Source organism: Rhipicephalus sanguineus, chromosome 1 (genome assembly GCF_013339695.2).
Source record: "Rhipicephalus sanguineus isolate Rsan-2018 chromosome 1, BIME_Rsan_1.4, whole genome shotgun sequence".
In the NCBI taxonomy this organism is placed as follows: Eukaryota; Metazoa; Arthropoda; class Arachnida; order Ixodida; family Ixodidae; genus Rhipicephalus; species Rhipicephalus sanguineus.
The window spans coordinates 141984600-141998545 of record NC_051176.1 but is presented as its reverse complement, the minus strand read 5'-3'; the positions used below and the strand labels follow the sequence as shown (position 1 = coordinate 141998545).

Here is a 13946-nt window from a genome sequence, read left to right as displayed (position 1 = left end):
CCCGTTTGATCACGGCCTTGCGCCGTCCCAGGTGGCGACGGTGTTCCCGAACTGGTGATTCCTGCACGCCGCCACAGCAGGAGCCGCGCCCGGTACCGGTAGCCCCAGGCAGGTACCTCGGCTCCTCAGGCCTCACCACGAACAGCCAGGGGGAGCTCCACGGACAGCGCCCTGGTCCGGCGCGTCCTCGCTGGAGCCACCGCCAACGTCCGACCCACCAGGCAAGCACCAGACCTCGCCGAGCACGGCCACGACAATCTTCACGAACAGCGCCCTGGACCGGCGTGTACTTCGACTAGCTTGCTTGCTTGTTCCTTGTGTTGGCTCTTACCCACTACGGGGGATCGGCCATGAAACCGGCGGTTAATTTTTTAGCTAAAGAATGAGGAATAAATCAAGTGCCGAAAGAATAAACGAAAATTTAAGAATGACCTGTCGATATGGAATAAGGAGCAGAACAATACAACAATATGAGAAACAATGAACAAATGTAAGGAATTCTGGAGTACCAAATTTTGTTCAGGAATAAGTTCACAAGATATTCTTCGTGTCTCACCGAGAAATTCGCATAGGGCTGAGCAGACTTTCCTGTTGCTGAAGCCAAGAGAAGCCGTCCCAAGGGATAGAATATTTTGAGAATTCAGATTAATTCTTAAGTTTCTGAATAGCATTTCGAAATGCTTTTTTCTATGCCTAATGAATCAGCTCTCTGCGCGTTCCACACGCGCCTCTCTTCCTTTTTTTTCTTTTTCCTTTTTTTTTTCCTTGTGCCGCCGCCGCTCGTGCCACCTGCCCCTGGCTCGCTTTCATGTCGCCGTCGTCTTCATTCTCATAAGTCCTCACAAACATATCAAAATTCCACCAAAAGTCCACAAACATAAATTCCCTTTACAAATTTCCTCCATTCACAACACAAGCAAAAGACCGGGTTAATTGAAGAAACATAGGAGAGCCCTTTTCCCTGTAGTGGGCGTAGTCAAGCTGATGATGACGATGATGAAGATGATGATCGTGCGTGTCGTTGTTTTTCAGTTCACAACAAAACACAAAGCTTTGTTACATAAGGAATCGGCTCTAGAAGCCATGTTTAGCAAAATATCGCCCTGAAGACGTCATTTTGACAAGTGTACCACCTCTTTTCACAAATATATCGGACGCCAGGCGCCGATATATAGTTTTTCTTCAAGCGGCGGGCGCATGACTTTGAGGTGGTGATTGATGATGATGATGATTTCAAGATTGCTTACAATGCGTGAAACAATAACGTTAGGAAATTGCAATATCAATGTTAAGAAATTTATTGACGCCCCAGTGGGCGTTCCAACGACACAGTAAGAGGTAAGAAAGGTTTCACGAGTTTGTTACTTGCCGTCCGCTTGCATTGCGCAGCTTCAAAGGTGGTCAGGACATCAGGATGCCCTGATCCGCGCATGTTCGGTGTCCGCTGAATACTACGTATACATGCCGATCCTTCCTCCCTAACGCTGTTTTAAGCGCAGGCTATAAGGCGCTATGCGAACTGCCTTGCTTGAGTAACTTTCGTTCGGAAACATTAAGCTATAGAAAACAATAACTTCGTAAAATCAGACTTTAATCATATTTAACTACCCTTTTAGTCGCAGGATATCCGGGCAGGCTATTGTCGCAAAACTAGAGGCAGTCAGTTTAAAAGGCCACGTCACCTTACACTCGTACAGTTCCCGTAACGAGTACGTGCTTCGAGACAGCTGTCGCCAGTGTTTTAAGCGAACTGGCCTAATTAATGCTGTCGAAAACGTGACCCCGTGGCAAGTACCCTAATCGATTCCGCGAACCTGCTATAGCCAGCCACGTCTGTTTATATCGTATTTTTAAGCTCGCCGCTGGGATGGCTTTCTGTCAAGCGTTGAACATTGCCATATATTACGCAGTATTATTACCATTTTGGTGGAGTTCAGTTTTATGCCTATATATACGTCGACGTCACTGATGTGGTAATTCGGCGAAATTGTTCTTGCCTATTCCCATGTACTTCGTTCCAGGCATGAAGCAGCCAGCCAGAGTGGTAACTTGCCTTTAATTAGTAAGAACTTAGTAATTAGTTCAGTTAGTATAGTAACAAAGCACACACGTGCACATACGCACACATATACGCGCACTCGCAGTTGTGTTTGTTTATGTAAATGAAGCTGCGCTTAGAACCGTGGGCCGTGGGTACAAAAAAAGAAAATGAAGTGCAAGTTCATTCCAGCCCCGTCCCTGACCCTGCAAGCATTCCTGATACTGGGGAGGGAATGCTTGGGAAGGCGTGGTCATCCGATGCTCGGCGAGATGCGCAATAAATAAACAAGACGAACAGGAATGTCATGCTTGCTGCAACGAGCACGCTCATTTGGATTATTGCGTATCAAGTGTCGTTACACGCAACGTTCGATAGTTTAGGTTGCATTTGTCGCCGTTGTATTCAAAGGGATGCACATGTTAATGAAACGCGAGAAGCCATCATCTTGCGGAACGCGTCTGGGTGGGGGGGGGGGGGGGGGGGTGACTGAACGCGGCGAGGAAAAGACGCTATTTCCGCAGTCCCTGTATATGGGAGCACGGCTCAGCCTAAGTGGAATAGAAAAGAGCAGAATGAGGAGAAGAGAGTGAAGGTTTCAACCAACATGCGCGGATGGGGGTGAACACGTCTGCTTCTCCATCCACCAAGCGACGAAGACGGGATATTTGAGGGACCCTGCGGAGCGATTAGAGTAGATGGCGCCAACTGTGGCTCCGCCCTTATTATTATTTTTTCCTCTCTCTTTCTCGCAGAGGAGACCGGGCAGACAATGGTGGTGCGCAGCTGCGCGCTCGACAGCGGGACGCTGACCGTGGACACGGAGATCGTTCGCATGAGCCACTGCGGCGGCTTCTACTTCGAGGACCGCTACGTGCGGGGCTGCCTGCAGAGCTGCTTCGAGGACGCTTGCAACGCGGCCGGTGGTGGGCCACGCTGGCGCCCGATGATCATGCTGTCAGGGCTCTTCCTCGCCTCAGTCGCCAGAATCGCGCTGGCGCGCTGATAGGTGGCGACGGGTCGCGGAATGAAGCTAGCAAAGACTGTTGTTCACGCGCCACCTCATGCCGCGTGTCGGCTACAGGTGTGCGTGCATGTGTGTGCGTGAGTGTGTGTGTGTACATATATAATTCAGCCTTGTGCGGGGGCTCCCGTATGACAAATAAGGGGCCAGGAAACAAGCGCGGTGCGCGGGGTTTTGCAGATATATGCATTCGCATCCTATAAAGTGCTCGCAAGAATATGTAGGTCGGCGCTCGCCACTTACGTTTGTAGGCTTTTTCTTGTTACACGCGCCTCATTCATCGACTCGTGCTTTAATCGCACGTGGTGAAGCCTCTGTTGTTGCTAGAAAGCTGAAGTGGTGGAAGCCGGAAATGCATTCTATACAGACGGCTGCTACGCTGCGCGTCCAACACCCTGTGACCTGTTTCAAGACCAGTGCCACATCAAGAGCCTCTGAGGCGTGATCGGTTAAGCACTTCCACAAGTCGCCGGCAATTTGGCTATATGCCGGAGCCACCGAAAGGAACCTTATCATAAGAGTGCGCTTTACTCCCGGCTGCAAGAGCCACATTCACCGTATTTACTTTGTTTGCTTTACATAAAAAAAAAATCAGATTATAGCAAAAACTGAACATTAAGCCGAAGACGTATGTGACAACAAGCGATTAAAAATACGGGGTTTACGGGTCTTCGCTATACCGTTGCTTAAGGTCTGCATATATACAACCAGAAGCGCCTCGTTCTAAAGCACTTACATAAAAGGTAGGAGTTCGGGGGAAGACGAAAGCTTTAAGAGATGAAAAATTCTTGAACACGGCGGTTGTCGCTGGAGCCAAAGTTTCGACAAAGCCTTGACAAAGCCAAGTCTGCTTGGCGAAACGTTCGCGTGTTTCGACAAGCAGACTTGCATTTGTCAAGGCTGCAACTGTTTGTCGAAACTTTGGCTCCAGCGACAACCCATGTTCAAGAATTTTTCATCTCTTAAAGCACTTACGCATTATATAGAGCGTTCCAACATCACTTCAGCCCTCTCATGAGGGAACCGCGCCTAGTTTCTAAATGTGAGCGGTGCCTAGCTATAACAAAGGCCCTATATCGAAATGGACCATGCAAACTCAGCCAAGTAATATGCAGGAAACAGAAAAAAATGTTGATACTTTATGGAGCCGTAAAATAAACACGAAATCGTGGCAAAAACTTGGAGGTTCCACTTGCACAGTTCAAATGTGCAAGACAAACTTGTCCCCTCTTGGCTGTAATACGAGTCCTTATAGCATTTACGTATAGGCGTTCATGAAGGAACGAAGGAAGGTTAAACTACAGGTCTTATATCACGAAGCAGTTCTCGAAATTTCTTCGAGCAGTGCACCATCGCTGTACAAATACCCTCAAGTAACGATATCGTCCAAATTAATTTCGGACGGTCTTGGAGGGAACCGTTCTACCGAAACGACTGATGTATTGCGCTGTGCGGGTAATTTTCGTGGTCGCGGTACATCCGCCTTGATCATACATATGAACCCTTAGAAAAGCTCATTGCTGTTAGCTCCTTTTGTTCATGGTTGGAACGTTGTTGTCCATTGACATATTTTACTGCTGCAAAACACTAGAGAAACAGTTGTGTGGACAGAAACAAGTTAGGATCTGTAAACGAAACCAATCGGAGAATATCACTGCTAAAGACTTTTTTTTTTTTCGCGTCGCCGGTATCGGTCAGCGATCGCACTTTTTTTTATTATATGATGTTTAGGAGATGTTGGCGCTTTTGTATAGCACCGGCTACTCTTTTCACGGTGATAAAATATGTTAAAATCACAGCAATGAAAAAAAAAAGTTACTTAAAAGAACAGCTACTTCTATCGCGGTTCACGCCATGAGGTGTTTCATGCAAAGCATACGGCGTTATGATTGGCCACTTTGATTAGGGATATGAACAAAAAAAATGCAATCTTCCTTTGCATATTCATGGACGCTGTCCGTCAAGCGTCTAAGGTTCTAGATAGACCCCTTGGTGAGATGGAACTCCTAAGCATTGTTGCGTGGACAGAACCTACTGCGTTATAAGTAACAGTAAACTCACAACTTTTCATTAAAAGTCAAATGATAAAATACTTCACGGCTCATAAAGCCGTCTCTGATAATTTGCTAGGAAATTCCCACTAATTGTAGATTAATCATATGACCATATAGTTACTTTTTGTTTCCTTAGTCGCTATATTCTTCCACAATAAACATTTATTATCAAAGATGAGGATATATTTCTCTTCCGCAATAAACAACACGTATCTGACTTGCCTGCTGCAGCCCTTGCTTAGTACACAAATGTTGCTAATATCAGTTGCTATGACAAACTTCTTATTGAAAAGGCTCACTGGAGTTCACCCTGCATGAAATAACACTTTTTACGCAAGTATGCAATCAGTGACCGTGAATAATAATTTAAATTCATGATCATCAATGGCCTGTACACTCACGAGGTCCTTACGCTAGAGTCGGTCGTGAGAGTAGATACCAGTCGATTGCCATACCATCAGAAAAGGCGGCCGGCCGACAGTAAATAGGGCATACTTGGCAGATGATAATTATAACATTCTTCGAGCGTTGTGCGCAACTTGCGATTAGCACAAGCGCACTTATACGTTTTGTCGTAAAGTGACTAAAAAAGCTTACCGTATTCAGCTATTCGGCAAAAATTCTTCGTAAGAGCACATTGCAGCCAATCCCTATACGCTGGACGCATCGCTGACGAAAGGCGGCAAGCCAATGGCATAGAGCTTTGTGAATTCGGCCCCAGAAGAGGAAAAGCTTCTCGCGGATGCTGACGTCTTGTTTGATAAGCTGACTTGAAGGGGCCCTGCAACGCTTTTGGGCATGGCCAGAAAACGCTGCCGATCGGTTGTCGAGGCTCCTGAGAACATGTGAGCCAAAGGACGGGGCCTGGATTTTATAACTAATTTTCAAAGTCAGCAAGAAATCGCTCGCTCTTCTCTCAACAAATGCGTCATAAACACAAAGTCCACGGCCATTGGCTGATTTCAGCATCGAGAGCTGTATAGTTACCACGGCCGCCGCGGGACACCGCGACGTGCCCGCGCTGCACCCTGAAAGCAAGCCGCGCGTTCAAAGAAAAAAACAGAAAAGAAAGTGCTCAAGGTGACGCGTTTTGACGAACGGACGAAGCGTCTTGCCCCGTTGTCATCTCCCCCTGCGTAGCTTTCAGCGCGCTCGCTGGTACGAAGGGAGAGAGAAAGCGCTTCAAACGTGCGACAAATCTCCGTAACTCCGCTCGTACTTGACGGATTCTAAAGATTCTTGCGGCAGTCGTGATGCGACAAACTCCTTTAATGAAGTCATTAGATGATTACTTGGAAAAGTGTTGCAGGACCCCTTTAAAAGCGCTTCTAGGTGAGTATATATGTCATTAGAGACCTTTGACGAATGGCGAAACGCTTGGCTACAAGAAGGACGCGGTTTTTGTTAAACGTTGAATACATTTCCGCATATTAATAAAGGTTCGCATCTCTGCGAGGGTTCAGATCACCCTCGGTCACGCCTTTTAAAATGCACGAATTTTTTAGCCAAGTTAGTACTCACCGTTAGCGAGGAACCTTCGACCGGTTTGGCAGAGTTTCGCTACAGGGTATACGATAGAAACCCATTTGTTTGCATTGAAAGAAGTGTGTTTCAGAAGGTAGAAATGTATTCAAGTATGACTGGAATGATTCGTTTCAGCGACACTAAGAAACGGTGAAGCCGCCTATTATCTCGTCGGCACCTCGTTTGTGAATAGGAGGCGCGCGTCATACAATCAGCATCATATAATGCGATTTCGCGACGAAGTATGGTCTGTGACAAGTCAAGAAAAGTGATGACGATGTGAAGAGGGTGCTCGGGCAAGTAAAAACAGGATGCTTGTGCCACGCGAATGCGGCGGAACGCTAATTGTTAATCGTTGCTCGAAACTACATGTTACTGAGTTGTCCGGCTATTCACAGGGTACTTATAACCCTTTGTCGCGTCCTATATGTATAGCTAAAGTTTTCTACGAGCCCCGTTAAGCAAAGCTCATTACATTCGTACTTATTTCACCGTGGCTTGATTACTGTTCTGCAACACTTCATACTTGTGATTACCCCTTTTACCCCTTCCCCTACAGATGTCGCCCCAAAAGAAAAACAGCAGCCTATTTTCGCTATTATAAATACCACAATAAAATAAAGCACCAGCTACAGCGCGTGTTCACGTTGAAACATATATGATGTTGTTCGCATCGCAATGAATCCCACTGATATGTGGCGTATCCCTCCTTGTCGCTCCATAACCTCACCACGTCATCAGGCAGCGCTGAAATTATTTGGCGATTGCTTCCCGTTGTCAACCATTCTTTGAACTGCACGGAATGTTGTAATGCGCTCGTTTCACTACGATGTGTATCAAAGGCGATAGATGCTATAAGATTGATGTGGTAGTGATAGCCAGCTGCAGCAAAAGACAACAGACCTAACAGGACGAACTTGAGGTGCAAGGGGCGCATTAAAACACTGCGAGCTTTGGTCTCCGCAGCAAGATCTCTCGGACAAGATAACATCTCACTTGAAGACGACGCCGCGGAGAAGCTAGCAAGATGCCACTCTTATGTGCGCTTCTTTACAGAGAAGCTTGCTTGCGGTGTTTAGAACATTTACTTGGGGTGCTTTCCTCACACAGGCCGCGACAGTAAGGTGAAGCGATTGCAACAGGCTTTCCTCCGCAATGTTTCCCATTGGCTGTAACAAAGCGGCTACGACTGAGCACACACTAGCAATTACAAGCGTGCCAGCGTGCGCTGAAAGTCCTTCAAGCTATACTTACGGGCGGTTAAACGTCTTTTCCGCACCCATTGTCACGGAATGATGTGCACGTCCATGGCAGCACAGTGAGAGAATTCATATGGCAACTTCAGTTTTTTTTTCTAACACGAATCCGTGGCATAATTTGTCATACAGCTAATTAGAATATTTCGCCTGTTTCATGCAATCGTGCACCTTCACAAGTAACGAAGGAGATTCTTTTTGGAAGCTATGTGCAATGGATGAGTGCTAATTATAACAAAGCATTAATTCAGTATTTTGAGAAACTCGGCATGTTGAAATGTCGAGAATGCGGTCGTAACTTTCGGTGAACGGGTACGTCAGGGGAACACCGAGACATCCTGAGCATGCAATTGAGAATTACTGTAAAGCTATATGGTCTACTTAGCACCCCCCCCCCCCCCCAACTCCAACTCCAAGCACCGTGATAATAAACGAATTTTTTGGGCTAACTAGCACATGGGATAAAAACGAAAGTGTACGGCGCGCAATAAAACACTTAAGCGCAGACTCGTCTATCATCTTGCTTCTTCTATAGTAGCAATTACTACACACAGAACCTTCATTTTTTGTGAAGCACCAGTAGAACGCGAGCGTGCAAGCCGTGGCTGCGTTGGATGCTGCCGTGTCATATGTGAGAATAAACGAGGACGTGGAATGTTCCGTCGTGCCACTGAGTCGCCACTACCCGTGCCGTTCAACACAAGTAGTGGCGCGTAACATACGTGCTGGCAAGGTTCCATGAATTGAGACAGGCAATAACTCAACGTCTCCCACATGTATAGTTGATGTCACAATGCCTGTACGAACGTAACTACGTTAGGGGGTGAATGCGCGATTTCGTTAGGAAGCGCGCAGTGACTAAGGCATCAACTCAAAAAGCTTTCCTGTAGGCTTGATGGCATCCAGCGCCATCCACCTTTAGTTGTAACTGCTGTCGGCGTACACGAGCGCGACGTCACGTGTCCGATTTTCCAGGCGCTATCTTCGAGGAGGAGTTGATTTCTAGCGACAGCCAATGGCATCCCTGGGAAAAAGCATGCCGCATTATTGCTAAAGGTTGTTACACTTTCGAACCGCAAAATGCTGAGTGAGGAACCACGCCCCAAAGGTAGTTCGTGCTTGCTTTTCTCGTTATTTTTATTTTTTCGTAAATACAACAATTAACTGAAACAGTTCGCTCTCCTGGCAACCAGGCAGGTCAGGTGAACTCGGCAGAAAATGAAAGGCAACAGGAGGATAAGAGCAAAACTGACTCCGGGCTCCCGTGGGCGCGCAATTGGTTTTGGGGACCAAACTCACGTACAGGCCTTAAGTATTAACGACTTATTCTCGGGAACATCCGCATGTTAGGAGCATAAGTTTACGATCCCCGGCATCCTAACAGCTCATCAACGAAGGAGTTCAGCCCATTCTTCATCAACTCTCTCACTTTTGCTGACAAAACAAAATCTAGCCATGCCCACTATTTCAACGACATTACTGCAGTGTATAGCTTGTTCTTGACGACTCTCTCAAACGTTTGCGGCATCTGTATGCGATCAACTCGCGAAGTGTTAAGAACACATGCTATAGCACTTTATTGACCTTGGGGCCGTCAAAAAGAGCGCGATTTGGATAAAGTGGGCCAACACCTTAAGAAGTACTGAGCGCTTTCGTTGTGTACTTAACATACGCCTTCTATATAGGAACGACGAAGTCCCACTTAAAAACGATGCTTCAGAAGAGAGAGAGAGAGAGAGGGGGGGGGGGGGAGGGGAGAGGGAGAGACAAGAGAAAGGGAGAGCACAAACGACTGAAATGTGCGGGTTCTCAGTCATTCCGCATAGCGTCACGACTATAAGCCTGCAGGCTTTACGTTATCACAAAGGTGTCGGAGTGGAAAGCGTCAAGCAAAAGCGTCATTTTCAAAAGGGCCATTTTCATGAAACGCGCTTTGCAAACGCGAATGTCGTGTTCACAAACTGCCCACAGGAAAATATCCAGCAACAATCCATCGCCGTACAGCTTATGAATAATTTCGATTTGGTGAGCGCTTGATGTTAGCCAGTTAAGCGAATGTAACTATCGTTAGCGAGACTTGAAAGCTTCGCCGGGTGACGTGCTGTGTATGCGAACGTTATTATATCATTACATTGGTTCAAGCTTTGCCGCGAATGTTGTTGTTGTTGTTTGCTGTATACAAGGCCTGCTGCGCGCATATATAAATAAATCATTGTTTATCTCACTGGAATCGGGTGCAAACTCTCTTCGCAAGCTGCGCGCACCCTCGGCGCCCCCATAAATCGACGAAGAAGCGTCGCATCTTCATTCGCAAGGCAGTCACGTCCCGATGAACTCGCTACATTTCGAAACAAGAAACTGCGACCAAGCAGCTTTCACGCACCTTTCCAATCTTCCCAACTGTAGCCCTCTTGGCTGAGCTGTCGGCGTAGACGCAATTAACGGCACGTGTTTCATCAGGGCTCCGGCTGTCGTGCAGTCGGTGCAAGTAGAATTGGTGTAAGTAGAATTCGTGTGAGAGATTTACGAGGTGATTAAAAAGTCACTCTGGACGCACGACCAGAACTCGCTCAAAGTCATGCCGTGCTTCGGTGCTATTGGGAGGGTGATGATTGCTCTCCAGATTTCCGAAGAGCTGTGTAGGTTACTCTTGACAAATTGATGCATATAGTTCTCGGAGAAAAAGAAAAACTTCCTTACAGATGCGGCATATGTGTAGCAGCAGCAATACTTATCTGTGTCCCGCGTTTTAATACACAACTAAATCGTCTCCGCTTAGCGAACACCTTCTTTAAATAACATATAGATAGGAAGTGGACATGCAAAACCCTAACGGAGAAACAAACAACGAAATAGATTTCTTAACGTGCAGCGATCCAAGCATAATACAGGACACAGAAATAGTAAGCAAGATAAAAAGCAGAGATCGTAAGCTGGTGAGGGCAAAGATCACGCTCAACTTAAATAGAGCCAAAACAAAGCTTACCGCTAGAAAACGGGGTAACTTAGATGTAATTAACTTAAAAGCCGAGGAATTCAGGGTTGCAATCGAGAACTACGATGCTTTAGAAAAACAACAAAATGACGACATAGAGTGTATGAACAAAACCATAACTAAAGCAATTTCTCAAGCAGCATTTGAAATTGGGGCCAAAGCGCCCAAGCAAGAAGAAATGAGAAGGAAAGGCAGGGAGGTTAACCAGTTTAGGAAAACCGATTTGCTACCCTACACATGGGAACAGGGTGGGGGAGACTTAAAGATAGAGGGGAAAGCTGGAGAGAGAAAGACACACACAGTTAGTCCCAGTCCGTCACTCTTGCGTGGTACGCGACATTTCTGTCACAGCCGCTTGTCCAAGTTCGTCTCTCTTAAAGGGACCCTGAAACGGTTTTGACGATTTTGTACGAACACATTGAGCCGGTAGAGCAAGTCCTAAGGATCGTTTACAGACCGATTTAAGCTCTGTGCGTAAACTGTGTAATTTATTACAAGGTTTTAAAGCTGCGAATCGTCACCGATCACAGCGGCTCAGCCAAACGCGTTTTCCAACCGCCCATTTCCAGTGCGCGTCGTCGTGGAAGCGTGACGTCACGCAGGCGGCTGATCTGATTGGATATGTTCAGTCACGTCACTGAACCTCCTGTGGTCAGCGAGCGTCGTCTGCCTGTGTTACAACGTGCTCCGTGTTGACGTGAGCTGAGCGAGTGTTTATCTCGAGGGGTCTTTATCTGGGCACATTGTATTGACCTAGCCGTGTTGTGTACCATATCTAGCAATTTCTAGCAATTGGTGACTTGTAAAGCTGCGACATCGTGCATCGTGCACCTGGCGAGCGGAATCCCTTCAGCTCGTCGCTGCAATGAGCGTCGCGCTCTCGCTATCCGTTCAACGCCACGATCCACGTTTTTGTGGCTGTAACTTCACCCCTGAAGACACAACCACATTGCCCGAGTTTACGCTTATCGGTGATCGTTCTCGAATTATTTTTGTTTGTCCGCATGCTTTTGCAGATTGTCGCCGTACAGGAGAATAAAATAAGATCTGCTAGTAGTGTGGCGGCACCTGTCGGAGCAGATATCAACCACTCCGTGAGCTTCGTCTTTGTTGGGCCTCCGAAATTGCGCGCAATATCTGAGGCCATGACTGAGCGAAGCTCAAACCGTCGAGTGCGCTCATGAGAGCACTGCGATCGCCGACGATGCCAGGGTGTCTGTGAGTTGAGGGTGCAAGGCAGTGGTGAGGAGGAGGGTACAGATATAAATTCCTTAGCGACCTTGGTACACGGTGCATCGCTTAATTTCTGGTGCGAATGATTTGGGGATGCTCCTGCCTAAACGCTGACAAAACTTCAAAAAACCGTTTCAGGGTCCCTTTAAAAACCTCAGAAGTGCCTTCGTCGCCTTCAGCTGCGATGTCTTCTGTTGACGACATGCAAGAGTAGTTTCAACAAACATCTGTCTACTCAGGCACGCATCCTAAGAGCAAGTGGGAGGGTACCAGTAAGGAGAAATGTACCATGAGATCAAAACAATCGAAGCCCCATAGTTCTCTGCGGGACAGCGGCAGAACACGTGTGAAATCCGATGCAGAATCGCTGCGAGGCTCGCTCGTGTAAACGACGTCGACATCATTGGGGTCAGACTACATCTGGCTGCTGTTATTGCCACCGCGCTCACCGGCAGAAGAAAAAAAAAGCGAATGAGAAAGATATCAAGGTGAAAAGCTCTCGGCAAATCACGGCCGGACTGCGTTTGTGATCACTACGAGAAACATGAAGGGGCGTTAGTTCTGTCGGTGTCAAATGAAACATGAACAGCGGCAAGCATTAGCAGTTGTATAATTCCCACCGTCCAATCACCTTGGACATGCCCAGTGCTAAAAAACAGAAGTTATGCGCGCCTGTCAATGGTGACGACTGGACGGCGCGCACTATACGATTTCTAATACTTGTCGCTATTCGCGTTTCATTTGACGCCGATAGTACATGTATATATCACAGTTTTTCGAAATTTTCTCGCTTGTTAATTCTCAGTTCACAGTAATAATGGCATGAATGTGATCGTATTGGATAATTTGCCATTGCAGTTGTACTTCCTGTATCTCTTTAGTGCTATTGTGCACGATGTCATCCACTGGAGACGCGGGCGCAGCAGTCGACAAATGCTAAGACATCTCAATCACGTGATGCCACCTTGCTTCACAGAACCTTGCTCTAAAGACGGGAAGCCGGCGGCCCGAGCGCGTTTCTTTCTTTGAGTTTCCCCCTTCAATCAGCCTCGTTTCACAACCAGTTCATGTGCACTGGCATCTAGAAACAACAAGAGCTTGGAAAGCGTGACCAATGTTTTCGGTGATGCTGTGTGGCACAATTAGTGCACCGCGCATGCAAAAGAGCAGGGTGTAATTTCACATATACGGCTTTACTTCAAGGATAACGAACATTAGGACGCATGGTTGATAAAGCTAGCTTAGAAGGAGCATTGAGCCGAAGTCCCGCACGTGTTTGCAGCAAGCACTTCAGGGAAGGCGACTTTGTCTGCAGACTATTAACGCAAATGTTAATTTGGTGAGTCACAGTGCAGTGGCATAGCCAGGGGGGGGGGGGCACACCGGGCCCGTCCCCCCCCCCCCAAACAAATTTCTGCCTACGCCACTGCGACAGTGAGTTCACACGTGACCCCTCCCTCTTCACGTGAAGACGCCCACACCTAGAAGTCTTCTCAAAAATTACTTCGGGGCGTCATTCCTCATAGTCAGCCCCATCCTACACGTACGCTGATTGGGGAAAATGTCGTGGGGAAAGTACCGATATGCAGAGAAAAATGAGGAGAGATTACGCAATTTGATGGAAGAAAGCAGTCTGTGAACCAGTTTCTGATTTGAAAAAGATAAGAAAGAAACCTTGCAGAAAAACCCATTCTTAGTTGTTTTTTTTTTTCATTTCTTCATTTCATCCCGACGTATGCCCATGAAAGCTCGCCGTAAGCTTGGCGGCTGACATGTCTGATGAGTTGGTAAAGAGCTTCTCGACCGCAACCCTTAGGCAATG

At 47.1% G+C, this 13946-nt stretch overlaps 1 protein-coding gene across 1 annotated transcript in view; it reads left to right on the top strand.

The window, feature by feature from the left end:
- The window catches only part of LOC119399277 (uncharacterized), a 28606-nt gene extending 18486 nt beyond the window's left edge, over window positions 1-10120 (top strand). The window contains exon 4 of the mRNA XM_037666097.2: window positions 2794-10120. Coding sequence (XP_037522025.1) covers window positions 2794-3044 — 251 coding nt within the window. The 3' untranslated portion in view covers window positions 3045-10120. The remainder of the gene's footprint in view (window positions 1-2793) is intronic.
- The last annotated feature ends 3826 nt before the right edge of the window (window positions 10121-13946 follow it).